General features: G+C 41.5%; 1 protein-coding gene across 1 annotated transcript in view; it reads left to right on the top strand.

Moving 5' to 3' along the window:
* The first annotated feature begins 6,775 nt into the window (after positions 1–6,775).
* Positions 6,776–20,822, top strand: part of LOC110501816 (telomere-associated protein RIF1) — a 32,173-nt gene continuing 18,126 nt past the window's right edge. The window contains exons 1-11 of the mRNA XM_021579653.2: positions 6,776–6,965; positions 12,660–12,795; positions 12,971–13,049; positions 13,154–13,250; positions 13,412–13,637; positions 13,902–14,091; positions 14,304–14,396; positions 14,579–14,717; positions 14,970–15,121; positions 15,453–15,564; positions 15,911–16,087. Of these exons, the coding sequence (XP_021435328.2) occupies positions 12,686–12,795; positions 12,971–13,049; positions 13,154–13,250; positions 13,412–13,637; positions 13,902–14,091; positions 14,304–14,396; positions 14,579–14,717; positions 14,970–15,121; positions 15,453–15,564; positions 15,911–16,087 (1,375 nt within the window). The 5' untranslated portion in view covers positions 6,776–6,965; positions 12,660–12,685. The remainder of the gene's footprint in view (positions 6,966–12,659; positions 12,796–12,970; positions 13,050–13,153; positions 13,251–13,411; positions 13,638–13,901; positions 14,092–14,303; positions 14,397–14,578; positions 14,718–14,969; positions 15,122–15,452; positions 15,565–15,910; positions 16,088–20,822) is intronic.

The following is a 20,822-nucleotide window of genomic DNA, read 5'->3' as shown; positions in this document are numbered from 1 at the left end:
TTCTCATTTAGAAAACAGCTTATGTGGCATCGATATGAGTCAGAAACATTTATTCTAGTGTCAAAATTGACTACAAAGTGTAAATAGCATAATTTTGGTCATAAAGTCAGTCTCGTTCAAAATTCAGTTTTGTGTGACTTATGGTCGTGACAGCATAACAATGTACAGTAAATGAAGGTTGGGTTTCAATCCTGCCCATATGCCCACAACTAGCAGCACACAAGTAATCATACATTTGGAGTGCAGCTGCATGTGACCCGATCTGATCGTAATGCCTGTAGTAAATTTGGGTGAGCATTGGATATCCCTATGGGGGCTAGTTTTAGGGACCATCGGTAAATTACACAATGCACATGGGACAATATATTCATATTCCAATAGCTCCAAATGTCAATTACTTAAAAACCTTAAACCAACTATAAATTGTAGAAATTCCTATACAAATATTGAAAGCATTTCATGAGAAAACTAAAAGGTGTGCAACATAAAAATATTGTATAATTTACATTGTGTAATTTATTAACGTTCCCTAACTAGCCTCAGAGATAGGCTATCCAAAGTCAAAAGTCAAGTCGCACACCCGCTGGCTGAAGCTAATTGGCTAAATAATTTGTCTAACTCTTCCCACCTGCGAATATACACACACGAAACACCCACATCAAACCACACCCCGAAACCAACTCACATTTGAATTCCGTCATGGTCGCTAGCGTTTCTTAATTAACTAAATCTAAAACGATGCCCAATCAGGAAGTGCAGTCAGCCTTTAAAACTAACTGAAGACGTTGCACCTCTTCCTTGCTACCTTTCATATGAACCAAGGAGGAGGGCAGATGTGAACAGCAGGCCAGCAGAGCACTTTGAACAGCATCAGTTTGGGGCAAATGGTAGGAAGAGGATGATTTAGGTGAACCCAGACACAAAACAATTTAAGTTACCTGTTAAGGGTTGCGTCAATCAAATCTGGTATCAGGATAAATATGACACTGAGTCACCGTATTGTATACTATGTACTTTTTATTAGCTAAGCAATAAGTGTAAATGCAATTTTCGTATATACGGGTTCGCTGTAACACCACGCAGGGTAGAACAGAGAACTGACTTGTTCCTGACAAAGTTATTATAATATACTCTGACAGAAGTAGTTCCTGCTTCCGAGCCGGCCTGTCACAGAGTAGAGACTGGGCGTGGTTTAAACTCACTCAGCATATTGTTGATTGTTGGCGCACGAGCTAGTCCCAGCACCCTAGGCGCTTCAGCGGTCAGTCGTTGTAGTTGTGTAGAATATCTATGCGCTTACACACTCGATACAGTTATCACACACCTGGCTCCTGTTATCTAACAAAAGACCGTTTGTTCCCTACACTACGTTCTGTATGCGTCCGTTTTTATGTTATTCTGTATTTTTCCATCACGAGAAAGGCCCATGGCCCTGAAACTGTTAACAATATCTCAAGTCAGCAAGGTTGCATAACACATACACCCACACAAGCCAACAGCAAATAATATTCCATCACATATGATATGGTAACTGGCTATAGTGCATAACACAGATCCTCACATACCCCAGTATCCCCTTGTCTGTTTTGGATTGCAAAACTAGACAGAAAAATAAGGGATGGAGAGAGACACCAGAAGAACAGAACAGGCCATAACAGAAGAGGATAGACAAAGGAGACGGTAACAAATATAAGAACCTGAGACAGCAACAGACACAACACAGACAGAAACAGACAAGACATAGAGAAAGTGATAGAAGAGGGCAGATGGAGAGAGAAGAGGTGGATTGAGCACACCGTAGACTGTATCACATCAAGCTGCTGTATAGATTCTAATTAGTTGTATTTATATGCCTAAATTATAAGAGGTGAAAAACAGATTGTTAAAAAGTTAAACATGGTTTACAAAGAATTTGCAGGAGAGTTGAAAAAGCCTGTGACTATTACTATTAAAACAATTGTTTACTTTTACACTTTTTACAATTAGGACAGGACGAGAGAGGAGGGTAGACAAGCGACAGCAACATAGAATACTAAGAGATGGGGCCTCCCGAGTGGTGCAGTGGTCGAAGGCACTGCATTGCAGTGCTAGCTGTGCCACTAGAGATTCTAGGTTCGAGTCCAGGCTCTGTTGCAGCCGGCTGCAACCAGGAGACCCATGGGGCGGTTCACAATTGGCCCAGCGTCGTCCGGCTTATCCCATCACGCACTAGCGACTCCTGTGGTGGGCTGGGAGCAGTGCACACTGACACCGTGTACAGTGGTGGGCTGGGAGCAGCTGGCTTCTGGGTTAATTGGGCATTGTGTCAAGAAGCTTGGTTGGGTTGTGTTTCGGAGGTCGCATGGCTCTCGACCTCTCCTGAGTCCTTAAGGGAGTTGCAGCGATGAGACAAGACTGTAACTACCAATTGGATACCATGAAATTGGGGAGAAAAAAGGGCTAAAAAATATTTTTTAAGAATACTAAGAGACAGCAAGAGAAGAGAGCAGACAAGGGAGACAGGAACAGAAAGCGAAGGAGAGAGGCAGAGGTGGGGTGAGCTGCTCTATGGATTCTATGTACTGCACAGTGTGTGTGTTTTTGCGAGAGATGGAGGGTGTTTGGGTATTGTGGGATTCTTTAATCAGTTTGGCTCATTGGACAGGTCAGAGTCTATATTTAAAGAGTATAGAGTGTTCCAGAGTAGAGAGACCCATGGTTGCAACTGTAATTGAGTATTGGCAGTGTCTGCTGTGGAAGGTGGGAAGGTGCAAGTTACCTGAAAAAGATGTAATCTCTCAATGTTCATCTCAAAGTTCACCAAATTTATGCATTAGCTGTTGAAATTCCTTATTTCTTTTTCTGGGGGGGGGAATGCCCCCAGACCCCCCTAATGACTTTGGGCTAAGCTCCAATGTCTGTAAAGCCTAGAACCCCAGATTTGTATTTATTTTTATGTGAGTGTTGTTGAGTACTTCACTACTGTACTTCACTCTGTCACATGTCCCTTCCTTCCCTTATCATTGTTTGGATGATCATCAAGGTGTGAATGGAGGTGACAGATTCTAATGCGAATATTTTCCCACAACAGATGTTTCCATCAAATTGACTTGTTGCTGATACAAGGCTGTGTGTGATGATGTAGTGCACATGTGATTAAATTCCCATGTACCAAATAAAAAATGCAAGTTAAATGGATTTCCATCGCATTTTCAAATCAACTGATGGTTTGTTTTCTGACAAAAATGTTTGCGTTTGTAAATTTTGGCTAGAGCGCACGTAGGCCTATGTATAGCCTAAATGAGATTATTATGGACAAAAGAGCAAGATTTAATTTAATTTGTCAAAATGCAGCCAGACATCGATTATCATCTCACCAGAATAAGACCCTCAATATGTATTGGAAAGGAGCATCAAGCTCATCACCTTGCACTTTCACCACCCTGTGAAGTTCATCATAATTGATTTCATCTGTAGCCTTATAAACTTCATGCTTTCCTGGACGAGTTGTAGTGGGAGGACCACACACCATATCTTTGCGTGACTCCAAGTTTACTTCGATATGATGGTTATTACACTGAACAAAGATATAAACACAACATGTAAAATGCTGGTCCCATGTTTCATGAGCTGAAATAAAATATCACAGAAATGTTCCATATGCAAAAAAAGCTTATTTATCTCAAATGTTGTGCACAAACTTGTTTACATCACTGTTAGTGAGCATTTCTCCTTTGCCAAGATAATTCATCCACCTGACAGGTGTGGAATATCAAGAAGCTGATTAAACAGCATGATCATTTCACAGATACAAATTGTGCTGTGGACAAAATGTGCAGTTTTGTCACACAACACAATGCCTCAAGTTTTGAGGGAGCATGCAATGGGCATGCTGACTGCTGAAATGTCCACCAGAACCTTTGACAGAGAATTGAATGTTAATTTCTCTACCATGAGCTTCCTCGAAAGTTGTGTAACCAAGCCAGCCCAGGACCTCCACATCCGGCTTCTTCATCTGCGGGATCGTCTGCAACCAGCCACCCGCACAACCAAAGATTAATCTGCCATTCATCCGCCGCCATCACCTCATGTTTCAGCATGATAAATCATGGCCCCATGTCGCTAGGATCTTTACACAATTCCTGGAAGCTGAAAATGTCCCAGTTATTCAATGACCTGCTGACTCACCAGACATGTCACCCATGGAGCATGTTTGGGATGCTCTGGAGCAACATGTAAGACAGCGTATTCCAGTTCCCACCAATATCCAGCAACTTCGCACAGCCATTGAAGAAGAGTGGGACAACATTTCACGGGACACAATCAACAGCCTGATCAACTCTATGTGAAGGAGATGTGTGAGGCTGCATGAGGAAGATGGTGGTCACACCAGATACTGACTGGTCTTCTGATCCATGCCCCTACTTTTCTTTTTCAAAAGGTGTCTGTGACCAACAGATGTACAGTGCCTTGCGAAAGTATTCGGCCCCCTTGAACTTTGCGACCTTTTGCCACATTTCAGGCTTCAAACATAAAGATATAAAACTGTATTTTTTTGTGAAGAATCAACAACAAGTGGGACACAATCATGAAGTGGAACGACATTTATTGGATATTTAAAACTTTTTTAACAAATCAAAAACTGAAAAATTGTGCGTGCAAAATTATTCAGCCCCTTTACTTTCAGTGCAGCAAACTCTCTCCAGAAGTTCAGTGAGGATCTCTGAATGATCCAATGTTGACCTAAATGACTAATGATGATAAATACAATCCACCTGTGTGTAATCAAGTCTCCGTATAAATGCACCTGCACTGTGATAGTCTCAGAGGTCCGTTAAAAGCGCAGAGAGCATCATGAAGAACAAGGAACACACCAGGCAGGTCCGAGATACTGTTGTGAAGAAGTTTAAAGCCGGATTTGGATACAAATAGATTTCCCAAGCTTTAAACGTCCCAAGGAGCACTGTGCAAGCGATAATATTGAAATGGAAGGAGTATCAGACCACTGCAAATCTACCAAGACCTGGCCGTCCCTCTAAACTTTCAGCTCATACAAGGAGAAGACTGATCAGAGATGCAGCCAAGAGGCCCATGATCACTCTGGATGAACTGCAGAGATCTACAGCTGAGGTGGGAGACTCTGTCCATAGGACAACAATCAGTTGTATATTGCACAAATCTGGCCTTTATGGAAGAGTGGCAAGAAGAAAGCCATTTCTTAAAGATATCCATAAAAAGTGTTGTTTAAAGTTTGCCACAAGCCACCTGGGAGACACACCAAACATGTGGAAGAAGGTGCTCTGGTCAGATGAAACCAAAATTGAACTTTTTGGCAACAATGCAAAACGTTATGTTTGGTGTAAAAGCAACACAGCTGAACACACCATCCCCACTGTCAAACATGGTGGTGGCAGCATCATGGTTTGGGCCTGCTTTTCTTCAGCAGGGACAGGGAAGATGGTTAAAATTGATGGGAAGATGTATGGAGCCAAATACAGGACCATTCTGGAAGAAAACCTGATGGAGTCTGCAAAAGACCTGAGACTGGGACGGAGATTTGTCTTCCAACAAGACAATGATCCAAAACATAAAGCAAAATCTACAATGGAATGGTTCAAAAATAAACATATCCAGGTGTTAGAATGGCCAAGTCAAAGTCCAGACCTGAATCCAATCGAGAATCTGTGGAAAGAACTGAAAACTGCTGTTCACAAATGCTCTCCATCCAACCTCACTGAGCTCGATCTGTTTTGCAAGGAGGAATGGGAAAAAATGTCAGTCTCTCGATGTGCAAAACTGATAGAGACATACCCCAAGCGACTTACAGCTGTAATCGCAGCAAAAGGTGGCGCTACAAAGTATTAACTTAAGGGGGCTGAATAATTTTGCACGCCCAATTTTTCTGTTTTTGATTTGTTAAAAAAGTTTTAAATATCCAATAAATGTCGTTCCACTTCATGATTGTGTCCCACTTGTTGTTGATTCTTCACAAAAAAATACAGTTTTATATCTTTATGTTTGAAGCCTGAAATGTGGCAAAAGGTCGCAAAGTTCAAGGGGGCCGAATACTTTCGCAAGGCACTGTATATCTGTATTCCCAGTCATGTGAAATCCATAGATTAGGGCCTAATTGATTCATTCCAATTGACTGATTTCCTTATATGAACTGTAGCTCAGTAAAATATTTTAAATTGTTGCATGTTGAGCTTATATTTTTGTTCAGTGCATATCAATATTTGCACATAAAGGCGTTTTCACAATACATTTTACTGGCACAAAAATATCCCATCATGTCAAAGGAACAGATTATCTGTCAGCATTTATACAATTTTACAGAAAGTCCTGTTTTATATGGTAGAACTTTGCTGCATAAAAACTATGGATGTAATTGTGGTTACTGTCATTGAAAAGATGTGGAAAGGCAACACGCAATTCCAGTCACCTCATTAGGCTTATATAGCGCAGATGAATAGGGAGTTAGTAATCAGTATCTTTGGATATAAACGATATTATTCTGCAAATGTAGACTAACATAAAAAAGGGCATGTGCGGGATATGCTGTTTAATTAAAAATATATTGCCTACCCTACATTACAAGAAGAGAAAGATATCACATTTGAAAGAGGAAACCTTTAGTTGAAAGAATATTTGGATATATATTATATGTATAATATACTGATAATACCCCCTGTTCAGATATGTGAAATGTGGACACAGTTTGAAATTATGATCAAAGTTTTTCGAGAAACAGAGAATTAATGAGGGGTACAAAAATGCAGAGTGGGCAGTCCTTACGTTGGGTCAAAGTTTATTTGCACAGCGTGCTAGTTTCGCGCCAGCATTTTCGCGGGGAGTGACAACTACACTGATAATCGGCGAGAAATGAAACACCCCAAATAAGATAATATCGGTTATACTTGCAGTATATTTGTGGCGTTCATGGTATACTTTTATTTGATCGTTTGTATTCTATCAGGAGTACTAAGGTGAGGAAGTGCATCTGGTTGCGTTTTGTTTGTGTTTATTTTCGTGCTAGCGGAGGGAGTGACTTGCTATAAGAACAAATACTCTTTGGAAATTGCAATTACTAGTATTGGTTTTGACAGTGCTGTCTTTCAAACTGATTTAGTAAATTGGGAATATACCTATATTTGGTATTGATATTAGATGGCTAGGTAAGCTAGTGAGCTAACACATTTAGTGGCTAGCTAGCCAGTTCGATCAGTGAAAGTGAATTGACTGCACTTGTATGCTAGCCAGCTATCTTGACTGACGACTAGTTAGCAAACTACCGGTATTCTTGACCATTGTCAGCTATATCGTTTGATCGTAGTTTGCAAAATTGTTGATGAACATCAAACCAACCCTTGCCATGTGTTTGCCACGTTGCCTGACGGTATGTTGTAGTTAGCTAGCTAACGTTAACTATTTTTCATTGTTTGTAAACTTAAGGTAAGTTAGAGTTGATATCTATTTTTAGAATTAAGTTACAGTATTACGCATGTGTAGATGTCCTGTATATTGACCAGCTGCTAGCTAATGCATTTTTACACCTCCACACTGACTACAGAATTCAAAAGTACAATTCTTGTCTTTCATAATTTGGTCCGATATTCTTGGATATGTAGTGTCAGCGTTTGTTGCTGGCATGTCATCCCTAATTTTGCATATCTATCCAATGAAAAAGTATTTAAAGTAGTTTGCAATATATCAGTGGGCTTTGTGACGAATGAGCCATCTGATTCAATGAATGGACGAATGAGCAATCTGATTCAATGAATGAATGAAGGAGCGGAGTTGGCTTTTCTTCCAACATTTCATTTAAGGTTTTTTATCTTTACATTTTTTTTATCATTTTAAATATAATTTATATTTGTTTCATAATGTAGTTAATTTTTTATTTAGTTTATTTCTTACTTTGCAGTACGTTGACCAATCAGTTGGGCTGCCAGACTTAATTGCCATCCATACCTTTTGCATCTTCCCTCTCAACCATACCATTTTTCAATTCATCAATCCAAGGGGATTTAACAGTTTTTACAGTCATTTTCTTAATGGGTGCGTGCTTATTAGTAACTGGAATAAGTCGTTTCATGTGTCAAGTGCAGTGTCTGGTTGCCTCTCATTACACACCACAGACCAGCAAATATTCTTTACATCATCAACATATGAATCACTACAAAACTTCTTGTATGACCTCTTATACACTATATTAGAAACGTGGAACTTTGGTTTTCCTAGCTATGGCTATTATATTGTGATCACTACATCATATGGATTTGGATACATGCTTTAAAGCAAATATCTGCAGCATTAGTAAAAATGTGATCAATACATGTTAATGATTTAATTCCTGTGCTGTTTGTAATTACCCTGGTAGGTTGACTGATAACCTGATCCAGGTTGCAGCCACTGGTTACAGTCTGAAGTTTTTTCCTGAGTGGGTGGCTTGATGAAAGCCAGTCAATATTTAAATCACTCAGAAAATATACTTCTCTGTTGATCACATGCATTATCAAGCATTTCACACATTATCCAGGTACTGACTGTTAGCACTTGGTCTATAGCAGGTTCCCACAAGAATGGGCTTTAGGTGAGGCAGAAACCTGTAGCCATATTACTTCAACAGTATTTAACATTAGATCGTCTCTCAGCTTTCCTGGAATGTGGTTCTGAATATAGATGCAACACCTCCTCCGTTGACATTTCTGTCTTTTCAGGTCGATGTTATAACCATGTATTGCTACTAGTGTATCATCAAAGAGAGTTTCAGAGATTACAAGCAAGTAATTGACTTCATGGACCTTGTTTCTTAGGCTGCATATGTTAATATGGGCTATTTTTTTTTGCACTTGTCTGGGTTGCTTGATTGTTTTTAATGCTTTACTGGGAAGCTAAAAAGCTGGGTCATTGCCGATCGTGTGTGAAAACAGTTTTGACTGGCCACTATTTGAAAGAAGATGCCAACTTTCTCATTCTGCTGTATTTATGGCTCAGTTCTTAAAATTAACACATGAATCTGCTTTACAAATAGTGTAGCCTACCTGGTATATCTGGCACATGAGTTTCAAGTTTGGGGAGGCCTACCTTTTATAATACAGCATTCCATGTATCCTTGCATTTGCAGACTTATGGAAGATGGCACACTAGTCATCATTTCAGCTAATATAACACAATCACTGTTTGCAGAAAAAGACTTCAATGCATGGTTGAGTGCATATATAGAGTAGGTTACCGTAATTTCCGGACTATAAGCCACTACTTTATTCCCATGCTTTGAACCTCACGGTTTATACAATGACGCGGCTAATTTATGGATTTTTCCCGCTTTCACAAGATTCATGCCGCCAAAAAACTGAGCACCGTCACATAATGTGACGTAAATCGAGCGTGCTCAAACTTCCCATCATTCTGATTACAGTAGTCATTTTGTCACCCTCATCATGGCAAAGACACGGAGAAATGCATATGATGCAGCTTTCAGGTTGAAGGAGATCGATCTGGCTGTTGGAAAAGGAAATAGAGCTGCTGCACGGGAGCTTGGCCTTGATGAGTCGATGATAAGACGTTGGAAACGGCAGCGTGAGGAACTGACTCAGTGCAAAAAGACAACAAAAGTTTTCAGAGGGAAGAAAAGCAGATGCCTGAACTAGAAAATGAGCTTGCAGACGGCTGAGGTGTTTCAACTGTGCAGATCTGACTGAAAGCTAAAACAATCGCCACCGCAATGAAGTTTGAGGATTTTAGAGGTGGACCATCGTGGTGTCTAAGATTTATGAGACGTAAAGGCCTGTCCATCAGGGTACGGACGAGTCTGTCAGCAGCTCCCTCCCGACTACGAGGAAAAAGTTTCAAACTTCCGCAAATTCACTGATGCAAAGATAGCGGAGCATTCCATCGGCCCGCACGACATCACAAATATGGATAAGGTTCCTCTGACGTTTGACCTGCCTCTCACTCGGACTGTCAACAGGAAAGGCGAATCATCCGTCACGCTGAAAACTGGGCATGAAAAAACGCACTTCACCTGTGTTCTGAGCTGCACAGCATCGGGAGAAAAGCTTCCACCGATGCTGATTTTTAAACGGAAATTCCCGAGAGGAATTGTTGTGAAAGTCAACAAGAAAGGATGGATGATGTAAGGCCTAATGCATGAATGGCAAACGGAGTGTTACGGCAAGCGACCGGGAGGATTCTTTCACGAGAACAAGGCATTGCTCGTGTTGGACAGCATGAGGGCCCACATAACAGATTCTGTGAAAGAAGCCATCGAGGACAAACTCAATTCCAGTTGTGATTCCTGGGGGCACAACAAAGTATTTGCAGCCACTCGACATCAGTGTAAATCGTGCATTTAAGGTGGCGTTCAGTGGGAGGCTTGGATGACAAGTGGGGAGAAATCCTTCACTAAAACGGGCCGCATGCGAAGAGCAACTTATGGTCAAGTCTGCCAGTGGGTCCTGACAGCGTGGAGCATTGTCAAAAAATCCACTATCAACAGGTTTGGAAAGGCTGGACTGCTGCGTGTTGAAGGGGCAGCATGAGCTCAGCGGGGAATTTGCCTCCGGATGAAAGTGACGAGAGCGACAATGAAAACGATCCAACATCGGATGAAGCAATTCTGAGGCTATTCAACTCCAACACCGAAGGAGATGACTTCAGTGGTTTCAGTGCACAGGATTAGGAAGATAGTGAGCCTATTTATTTTTGTTACAAGCCGTGTTTCGTTTAAAGGCTGTGTAAAGTTCATTTGTTTCAATGTACCGGTAGGCACCTGCGGCTTATGTACAAAATACATATCTATTTTTTAATTCAGTGGCTGCGGCTTATATTCAGGTGCACTTAATAGTCCAGAAATTACGGTATATGCTATATCAGAAGTTTCTGGCCTTTTTATAAACACATTTCATGCAATTCTACTACACTTTATATGACTGGAGACATTAGCAGAATCTTTTTTAATACGACAAATTACAGTGTAGCCTACTCTGACAAAGATCAATAAAAACTATCTTGTTCATGTAATAGTCTTATGAGAAGGAGAGACACAAATAGAATATAATGTCCATATAAACTGGAGTAGGAAATGATTATCCAAAAACGAACTTATGTAGCAATGACCCAACAATGTTAAATAGTGAATATGTCGTGTGGCTCAGTTGGTAGAGCATGGCCAGGGTTGTGGGTTCGATTCCCACGGGGGACCAGTACAAAGACGACTGATGAATTGTGTGCAACCTGTACAAGAGAAACACAGCAGAGCTCTGGCCTTGCGTGCACTTTTCTTTCTCAAATCATCATTAATGTTGCGACATGCTGCCTTGGAATGTATGAAAAACACAGCCTAATGTTTATCACAACCATTAAAAAACTAATGGAGGACCGGTTTGTTTAACCACTCAACACAGAATAGCCACATGTCTACTCTCCCTCGGAAATCGTTTGGGGATAATACCTCTTCTCTTTTAATCAGCTATGTTCAATTGTATTCTTCTTACTATAATATACACTGAACAAAAATATAAATGCAACCATTTCAAAGATTTGACTGAGTTACAGTCCATATAAGGATCTCAGTCAATAGAAATGCATTCTTTAAGCCCTAAACTATGGATTTCACATGACTGGGAATAAACATATGCAAGTCAGACACCATAAAAAAATGTTTAGGGGTGTAAATCAGAATCTGTCAGTATCCGGTGTGACTACCATTTGCCTCATGCACTGCAACATCTCCTTCGCATAGAGTTGATCAGGCTGTTGATTTTGGCCTGTGAAATGTTGTCCCACTCTTCTCTTAATGGCTGTGCAAAGTTGCTGGATATTGGCAGGAACTGGAAAATGCTGTCTTACCCGTCAATCCAGAGCATCCCAGACATGCTCAATGTCTGAGTATGTCTGAGTATGCAGGCCATGGAAGAACTGGGACATTTCCAGCTTCCAGGAACTGTGTACAGATCCTTGTGACATGGGGGGGGCTGTGAATTATCATGCTGAAACATGAGGTGATGGCGGCAGATGAATGGCACGGCAATGGGTCTCAGGATCTCATCACGGTATCTCTGGGCATTCAAATTTCCATCGATTTAAAATGGAATTGTGTTCGTTGTCTTTAGCTTATGCCTGCCCACACCATAACCCCACAGCCACCATCTTCTTGATTTTCCACACCTGTCAGGTGGATGGATTATCTTGGCAAACAAGATATTCTCTCTAACAGGGATATAAACAATTAGAGACGTGTGTGTGTGTGTATGGGAAAATGTCTGGGATATTTCATTTCAACTCATGAAACATGGGACCAACACTTTGCATGTTGCGTTTTATATTTTTGCTAAGTGTAAAATAATGCCAAATTAACTAGTGTAGCCCACAGCCATATGGCATAGCCAGATCAGGGCCTAACATAAGGATGACAGAAATGGCCGACATTTTCTTTTGTATTTTTTAGACCTGTCTAAAATAAATAATGGATATATTGTGAAGGTGTAGGCTTTAATACATGGATTTAATAGACTTTTTAAAATGTAGATGTTCCAAAGGTCTGCATCAGTGTCTTGTAGGCTATGTGTGGAAGCCAGGAAATGCTATGACCTTGTTTGTTAATTAACGTTAAGTACCGTGAGACCGGTAGTTATTTGCATGACAATCACCGGCTGATAATTTTATGATCACCACAGCCCTAGGTGTGAGAGGAACCAGGATGATGGCGACGGTGCCCCTGACCAGCTCCAGTCTCCTCCCTCTGCTGGAATCTCTGGAGGATATCACAGCCGGACAGCCGGAGCAGACAGACGCCTACCTCACCATTGTCAAGTAGGTGCTTTAGATGGACATAGGCAGCCTATGATGACCTCGTTATCCCTAGATGCTGATCGATATGCATGTCAGGTGTATGTTTTTCTCTAATGAGCTGAGGTAATGGGTAGATCTGCAACACTTATAAAGACGTCTGTTTCCATCCTAAATGCTGGCTCTGCTTTGTCTTCAGTCGTCTCAGTGGGGATGATGGAACACAGTTTCTCCCTGCCATTGTAAAGAACATTTCACGTTTGGGTAGAACTTTCCAGGTGAGTGCCTGCTTTATATGAAGGAGATTTCTGAAGGCAAAATGTGAACATCTCGTTGACTAAAGGATTGTCATGAATGTTATGTTTTTGTCATGATGTTTTAGACCCATATCGCCAGTCAGAATGCAGAGCTGAGCCAGGCTGCACTACAGGCCCTGGGGTTCTGTGTGTTCCATGCCCATGTCGTCTCAGCTATCCCAGGTACTGAACAAGTAGAATTCTTCATATGTTTACATGGGACTTGTTTAACCGATGGATAAAAATCAGCAATTTAGTTTCTCCATTAAAAGTTAAATAAGCCTGGTAAGAATGGAGATCACATCATTTGAAACAGGGTTTTCTTTGGCTTTCTCTTTCTCCAGCTAATTTTGCAGAGGAGCTACTGTCAGCTCTTTCCTCTCTGGTGGTGAAGTCTACAGACAAGAACACATGCACCAGAGCGTTATGGGTCATCTCCAAACAGAACTTCCCTCCAGAGGTGGTGGCCAAGATGGTGCCAGAGATTCTGAGAACCCTGGAGTGTGTACGGACTAGAGAAGACATCCAGTCTGTTGTCATGGAGCATGAGTCGTTGAATGTTATCATAAGGTAAACAAAAACACCCAGTTTTTGTACATGTACTCTCCTACCCTGGAATCAATAGCTTTGATTGGCTATGACTCTCATTTAGGAATGCACAATTTAATGGTTCAGTATGATAACCCTGCCATTAAGCAGATGGATGTTATTGTAGTCTACCTTGCTTAACATTGTATCTGTTTTGGATAGTGCTCTGGTCTGGAAAATACTGTCTTGACAGTATTTCAGTGATCATCAGCTCTTTCTCTGTCTTGCCCCTCTGTCTGTGTGTAGGCTGCTGGACCAGACCCCAGCCCAGATGGGTGAGTGTGCAGTGCAGTGGGCCAAGCTAGTCATCCCTCTGGTGGTCCACTCAGCCTCTAAAGTGCGCCTGCGGGCGGCAGCAGCCCTGGAGATGGGTCTGCCTCTACTAATGGAGAAACAGAAAGAGGTGGCAGCCATCATAGAACCCATCATGTCCTCTGTGAGTGTCTTCATACTCTCTACTAGAGCCATATGTATTTACATGATTATATCTAAATACATGGCACTGCCCTCTACTGTCTGCTACTCACACACACTTACAATACAGTGAGTGCATATGTTTTTAGCAAGTTGCTTTGGATAAATGGAAGGTTCAGAAACTTTTGATGCTAATTTCTTCACAATCTGACCGTTGTTCTTGTTTCGCTCCAGAAACTCATCCCAGAGCTCCAGAAACTGTTCTCTACGAAGAACGAGACCAATGTTCTGAAACTCTGGCCGTTGTTTGTCAGGCTCCTAGGGAAGGTGAGGCTGCATGGTTTTAATCCTCAGGATATGCTTACATGTAAGGCTCTCAGGAGTGTAATGAATTCATTTCATACGACACTTTATTGGTTCCTCCACACCTTGTATCGGTGGAGAGTTGGGAAAAGACACATGTCCTTGTCTATGACCATTGACAGTCAGTCTTTCGCCTGATCCCCCAGCTGCTCCATAGAGGTGGTCCCTTCATCAACTCCCTGCTTGGCCTGGAGGAACTGGGCTTCCGTAGCTCCTCCCCTAACATCAAGAAGATCGCCTTCATTGCCTGGAAGAGCCTCATAGACAACTTCTCCCTCAATCCAGGTGGGAAACACACAATACAACATTACTTCTTCAAGTCTTTTTGACCTGTTGCTTCGTTTAGACAGAACTTAATGGAGGGCTGTACAACAGAAAGTGTGTGGCAAACTAAATGCTCTTAACATCCACTCCACTCTCTCTTCATGCACTCTTTGCTGTAGAGAACACTTACTCGGATTAGAGTAGACTGTATAGTCTATTCAGAGTGTCAGATTCTTTGCAAAGTGATTGACTGACCTGTCTCCCGTGCTGTAGAGATCCTGTGCAGTGCCAAGCGGCTGAAGTTGCTGCTGCAGCCCCTCCGCTCCATCCAGGTGAGGACTGAGGCCCTGCTGCTCACCAAGCTGGAGGTCTGGTGGTACTTGGTGGTCAAACTGGGACCCAACCTGCCTGCACACTTTGAACAGGTACAAAAAGGGATTTTCATTTGTATTGGTTTGATATTATGTGTCCGTTTGAATGTTTTTGTGAAAAAATGCCTATAAAGTGTTTTGTTACGTTTATGCCGAATGATCAAACATGACTTGATGCATTCAGAATCCAAGCGGGATTTGTTATTAAGGAACGAGATTAAGTTAATTTCAATTACATTTTATAATAGGCCTAATTTATTAAGTTTGAGATTCGATCTTGTCTTGTGTGAGAGGTGGATAGAGCGTTATCATTGTTTTGTGATTGGAAATGGCCAGCTTGAGAGCTGTCTTGTGTTGCTGACCAATAGTCTTGATGTGTTGTCAGGTTGGTGTTCCTCTCCTCCAGTGTACACTGGGCACTGACTCTGCCTTCCCAACTACTCCAGCCCGGAGCTCCATTCAGAACAGTGCTGTGGGGACCAGTACACACAAAACTGGTAGTCTTACTGTGGGGACCACTATACCTACAACTATTCATGTCTTACTGTCTTCCATTGTCTTTTCTCTTTGCTAGTACTATGGAACATTGACTGCTTCTAGCTGTTGCTTTTCATAATTTGCATGCATGTGTGATACAAGTATGTCATTTCATTATAGAATTCTCTTACCTAGAATACAGAACATAGAAAAGCTCTCTTGAATGGTCATCTTGGATTTACCTGAAAAGTGCCACCAGATAATTGTGTAAACGTTGGATGTAAAAATGTTCTAAATGTCACTTTTTAATTGATAACGGAATTTGTTCACCTTTGTTGCTCTGTCCCCCGCCCCCCGCCCCTCCAGGTGCCCCGGCCTTCTCCAGCCCTACGGTGATGCCCCGTCTGAACCTGAACTGCAGTGTGGTGGCGAGCCAGGCCTACCCCTCTATACAGCTGCTGGGATTAGAGATGCTGCTGCACTACTTCATGGGGTCAGAGGTCACCGCCGCCGCTGCCAAGAACCAACTGACGCTCAGCCTGGGTGAGAGACGTGGTGGTTTTGCCTACTTTAGTTGAATGCACTAAACGAAGTCGCTCTGGTTAAAACCTCTCTGGGATATGTGGGACGGTAACGTCCCACTTGGCCAAAAGCCAGGGAAAATGCAGAGCGCCAAATTCGAATAAATTACTATAAAAATCTAACTTTCATGAAATCACACATGTAAGATACCAAATTAAATCTACACGTGTTGTGAATCCAGCCAACATGTCAGATTTCAAAAAGGCTTTTCGGCGAAAGCAAACGATGCTATTATCTCAGAATGGCACCTCCGTAAAAAAGAGAGAGAACATATTTCAACCCTGCAGGCGCGACACAAAACGCAGAAATAAAAATATAAATCATGCCTTAACTTCGATGAGCTTCTTTTGTTGGCACTCCAATATGTCCCATAAACATCACAAATGGTCCTTTTGTTTGATTATTTCCGTCGATGTACATCCAAAATGTCCATTTTATTTGGCGTGTTTGATCGAGAAAAACACCGGTTCCAACTTGCGCAACGTGACTACAAAATATCTCAAGTTACCTGTAAAACTTGGCCAAAACATTTCAAACTACTTTTGTAATACAACTTTACGTATTTTTTTACGTAAATAATCGATCAAATTGAAGACTGGATGATCTGTGTTCAATACAGGAAGAAAACAAACTGTAGCTAGCTTTCTGGTCACGCGCCTCTAACAGTACACTTGAAGTGACCCTCGTTTTGAACAGGGCTTCTTCATTACACAAAGGAAAAACCTCATCCAATTTCTAAAGACTGGTGACATCCAGTGGAAGCGGTAGGAACTGCAAGAAGGTCCCTTTAGAAATCTGGATTCCCAATGAAAACCCATTGAAAAGAGTGACCTCAAACCATTCCAATAGTTTTTTTTATTTTTGTTTTTTCTCGGTTTTGTCTGCTACATAAGTTCTGTACTCTCAAACAGTTTTAGAAAACACTCTGAAGTTTCTATCAAAATATACATATCTTATCTTCTGGGGATGAGTAGCAGGCAGTTGAATTTGGGCACGCATTTCATCCGGACGTGAAAATACTGATTAACCCCCTATCACCAAGAAGTTAAGAGCTAAATTATTCATGTAATGACGTCACAGCCTCAGTCGTTAATCAGTACTCAGTGATGTTTGTAAATGTTATATATATATATATATACAGTTGAAGTCGGAAGTTTACATTGACCTTAGCCAAATAAATTTAAACTCAGTTTTTCACAATTCCTGACATTTAATCCTAGTAAAAATTCCCTGTCTTAGGTCAGTTAGGATCACCACTTTATTTTAATAATGTGAAATGTCAGAATAATAGTAGAGAATTATTTCAGCTTTTATTTCTTTCGTCAAATTCCCAGTGGGTCAGAAGTTTACATGCAGGCAATTGGTATTTGGTAGCATTGCCTTCAAATTGCTTAACTTGGGTCAAACGTTTCAGGTAGCCTTCCACAAGCTTCCCACAATAAGTTGGCTAAATTTTGGACCATTCCTCCTGACAGAGCTGGTGTAACTGAGTCAGGTTTGTAGGCCGCCTTGCTAGCACATGCTTTTCCAGTTCTGCCCACACATTTTCTATGGGATTGGGGTCAGGGCTTTGTGATGGCCACTCCAATACCTTGACTCTGTTGTCCTTAAGCCATTTTGCCACAAGTTTGGAAGTATGCTTGGGGTCATTGTCCATTTGGAAGACCCATTTGCAACCAAGCAACCATGTCTTGAGATGTTGCTTCAATATATCCACATACTGTTCCTACCTCATGATGCCATCTATTTTGTGAAATGCACCAGTCCCTCCTGCAGCAAAGCACCCCCACAACATGATGACTCCACCCCCGTGCTTTACTGTTGGGATGGTGTTCTTCGGCTTGCAAGCCCCCTTTCCTCCAAACATAACGATGGTCATTATGGCCAAACGGTTCTAATTTTGTTTCATCAGACCAGAGGACATTAATCCAAAAGTACGGTCTTTGTCCCCATGTGCAGTTGCAAACCGTAGTCTGGCTTTTTTTATGGCGGTTTTGGAGCAGTGGATTCTTCCTTGCTGAGCGGCCTTTCAGGTTGTTGAAATAGGACTTGTTTTACCGTGGATAAACAGTGGGGGGGAGTGTATTTAGTCAGCCACCAATTGTGCAGGTTCTCCCACTTAAAAAGATGAGGCCTGTAATTTATCATAGATACACTTCAATTATGATGGACAAAATAAGAAAAAAAATGATTTGGTCACCTACAAACAGCAAGATTTCTGGCTCACAGACCTGTAACTTGTTCTTTAAGAGGCTCCTCTGTCCTCTACTCATTACCTGTATTAATGGCACCTGTTTGAACTTATCGGTATAAAAGACACCTGTCCACATCCTCAAACAGTCACACTCCACTATGGCCAAGACCAAAGAGCTGTCAAAGGACACCAGAAACAAAATTGTAGACCTGCACCAGGCTGGGAAGACTGAATCTGCAATAGGTAAGCAGCTTGGTTTGAAGAAATCAACTGTGGGAGCAATTATTAGGAAATTGAAGACATACAAGACCACTGATAATCTCCCTCGATCTGGGGCTCCACGCAAGATCTCACCCCGTGGGGTCAAAATGATCACAAGAACGGTGAGCAAAAATTCCAGAACCACACGGGGGGACCTAGTGAATGACCTGCAGAGAGCTGGGACCAAACAAAGCCTACCATCAGTAACACACTACGCCGCCATGGACTCAAATCCTGCAGTGCCAGACGTGTCCCCCTGCTTAAGCCAGTACATGTCCAGGCCCGTCTGAAGTTTGCTAGAGAGAATTTGGATGATCCAGAAGATTGGAAGAATGTCATATGGTCAGATGAAACCAAAATATAACTTTTTGGTAAAAACTCAACTCGTCGTGTTTGGAGGACAAAGAATGCTGAGTTGCATCCAAAGAACACCATACCTACTGTGAAGCATGGGGGTGGAAACATCATGCTTTGGGGCTGTTTTTCTCCAAAGGGACCAGGACGACTGATCCGTGTAAAGGAAATAATGACTGGGGCCATGTATCGTGAGATTTTGAGTGAAAACCTCCTTCCATCAGCAAGGGCATTGAAGATGAAACGTGGCTGGGTCTTTCAGCATGACAATGATCCCAAACACACCGCCCGGGCAACGGAGTGGCTTCGTAAGAAGCATTTGAAGGTCCTGGAGTGGCCTAGCCAGTCTCCAGATCTCAACCCCATAGAAAATCTTTGGAGGGAGTTGAAAGTTGGTGTTGCCCAGCAACAGCCCCAAAACATCACTGCTCTAGAGGAGATCTGCATGGAGGAATGGGCGAAAATACCAGCAACAGTGTGTGAACCTTGTGAAGACTTACAGAAAACATTTGACCTCTATCATTGCCAACAAAGGGTGTATAACAAAGTATTGAGAAACTTTTGTTATTGACCAAATACTTATTTTCCACCATTTTTCAAATAAATTCATTAAAAATCCTATAATGTGATTTTCTGGATTTTTTTTTTCTCATTTTGTCTGTCATAGTTGAAGTGTACCTATGATGAAAAGTACAGGCCTCATCTTTTTAAGTGGGAGAACTTGCACAATTGGTGGCTGACTAAATACTTTTTTGCCCCACTGTAGATGCTTAAAAAAAAACTCTTTCCTCTGCATCTTCACAAGGTCCTTTGCTGTTGTTCTGGGATTGATTTGCACTTTTCACACCAAAGTACGTTCATCTCTAGGATACAGAACGCGTCTCCTTCTTGAGCGGTATGACTCCTGCGTGGTCCCATGGTGTTTATACTTACGTACTATTGTTTGTACAGATGAACGTGGTACCTTCAGGCATTTGGAAATTGCTCCCAAGGATGTACCAGACTTGTGGAGGTCTACAATTTTTTTTTTCTGAGGTCTTGGCTGATTTCTTTTGATTTTCTCTTGATGTCAAGCAAAAAGGCAGTGAGTTTGAAGGTAGGCCTTGAAATACATCCACAGGTACACCTCCAATTGACTAAAATGTCAATTAGCCTATCAGAAGCTTCTAAAGCCATGTCGTCATTTTTTGGAATTTTCCAAGCTGTTTAAAGGCACAGTCAGTCAACTTAGTGTATGTAAACTTCTGACCCACTGGAATTGTGATACAGTGAATATATAAGTGAAATAATTTGTCTGTAAACAATTGTTGGAAAAATGATTTGTGTCATGCACAAAGTAGATGTCCTAACCGATTTGCCAGAACTACAGTTTGTTAACAAGAAATTTGTGGAGTGGATGAAAAACGAGTTTTAATGACTCCAACCGAAGTGTATGTAAACTTCAGACTTCAACTGTATACATATATTACTTTTTTTACTTTTATTTAACTAGGCAAGTCAGTTAAGAACAAATTCTTATTTACAATAACGGCCTGGCAAAAAGCCTTTGGCTGGGATTAAAAATATAGGGCAAAACATGCATCACGACGAGAGAACACTACAAAAAGAGAGACCTAAGACGACACAGCATGGCAGCAACACAAAACGGGGTACAAACATTATTGGGCACAGGACAACGGCACAAAGGGCAAGAAGGTAGAGACAACAATACATGACACGATGCAGCTACAAGAGTGTCCGTGATTGAGTCTTTGAATGAAGAGATTGAGATAAAAATTGTCCAGTTTGAGTTTGTAGCAGCTCGTTCCAGTCGCTAGCTGTAGAGGCGATTTAATTCGCATCACAATTTATTTTACTTGCATTTCACAGGCCTCGCCACACTACACA

Source organism: Oncorhynchus mykiss, chromosome 22 (genome assembly GCF_013265735.2).
Source record: "Oncorhynchus mykiss isolate Arlee chromosome 22, USDA_OmykA_1.1, whole genome shotgun sequence".
NCBI lineage: Eukaryota > Metazoa > Chordata > Actinopteri > Salmoniformes > Salmonidae > Oncorhynchus > Oncorhynchus mykiss.
Note: the sequence above shows the minus strand (reverse complement) of the source record. Positions and strands in the feature narration are given on the sequence as shown.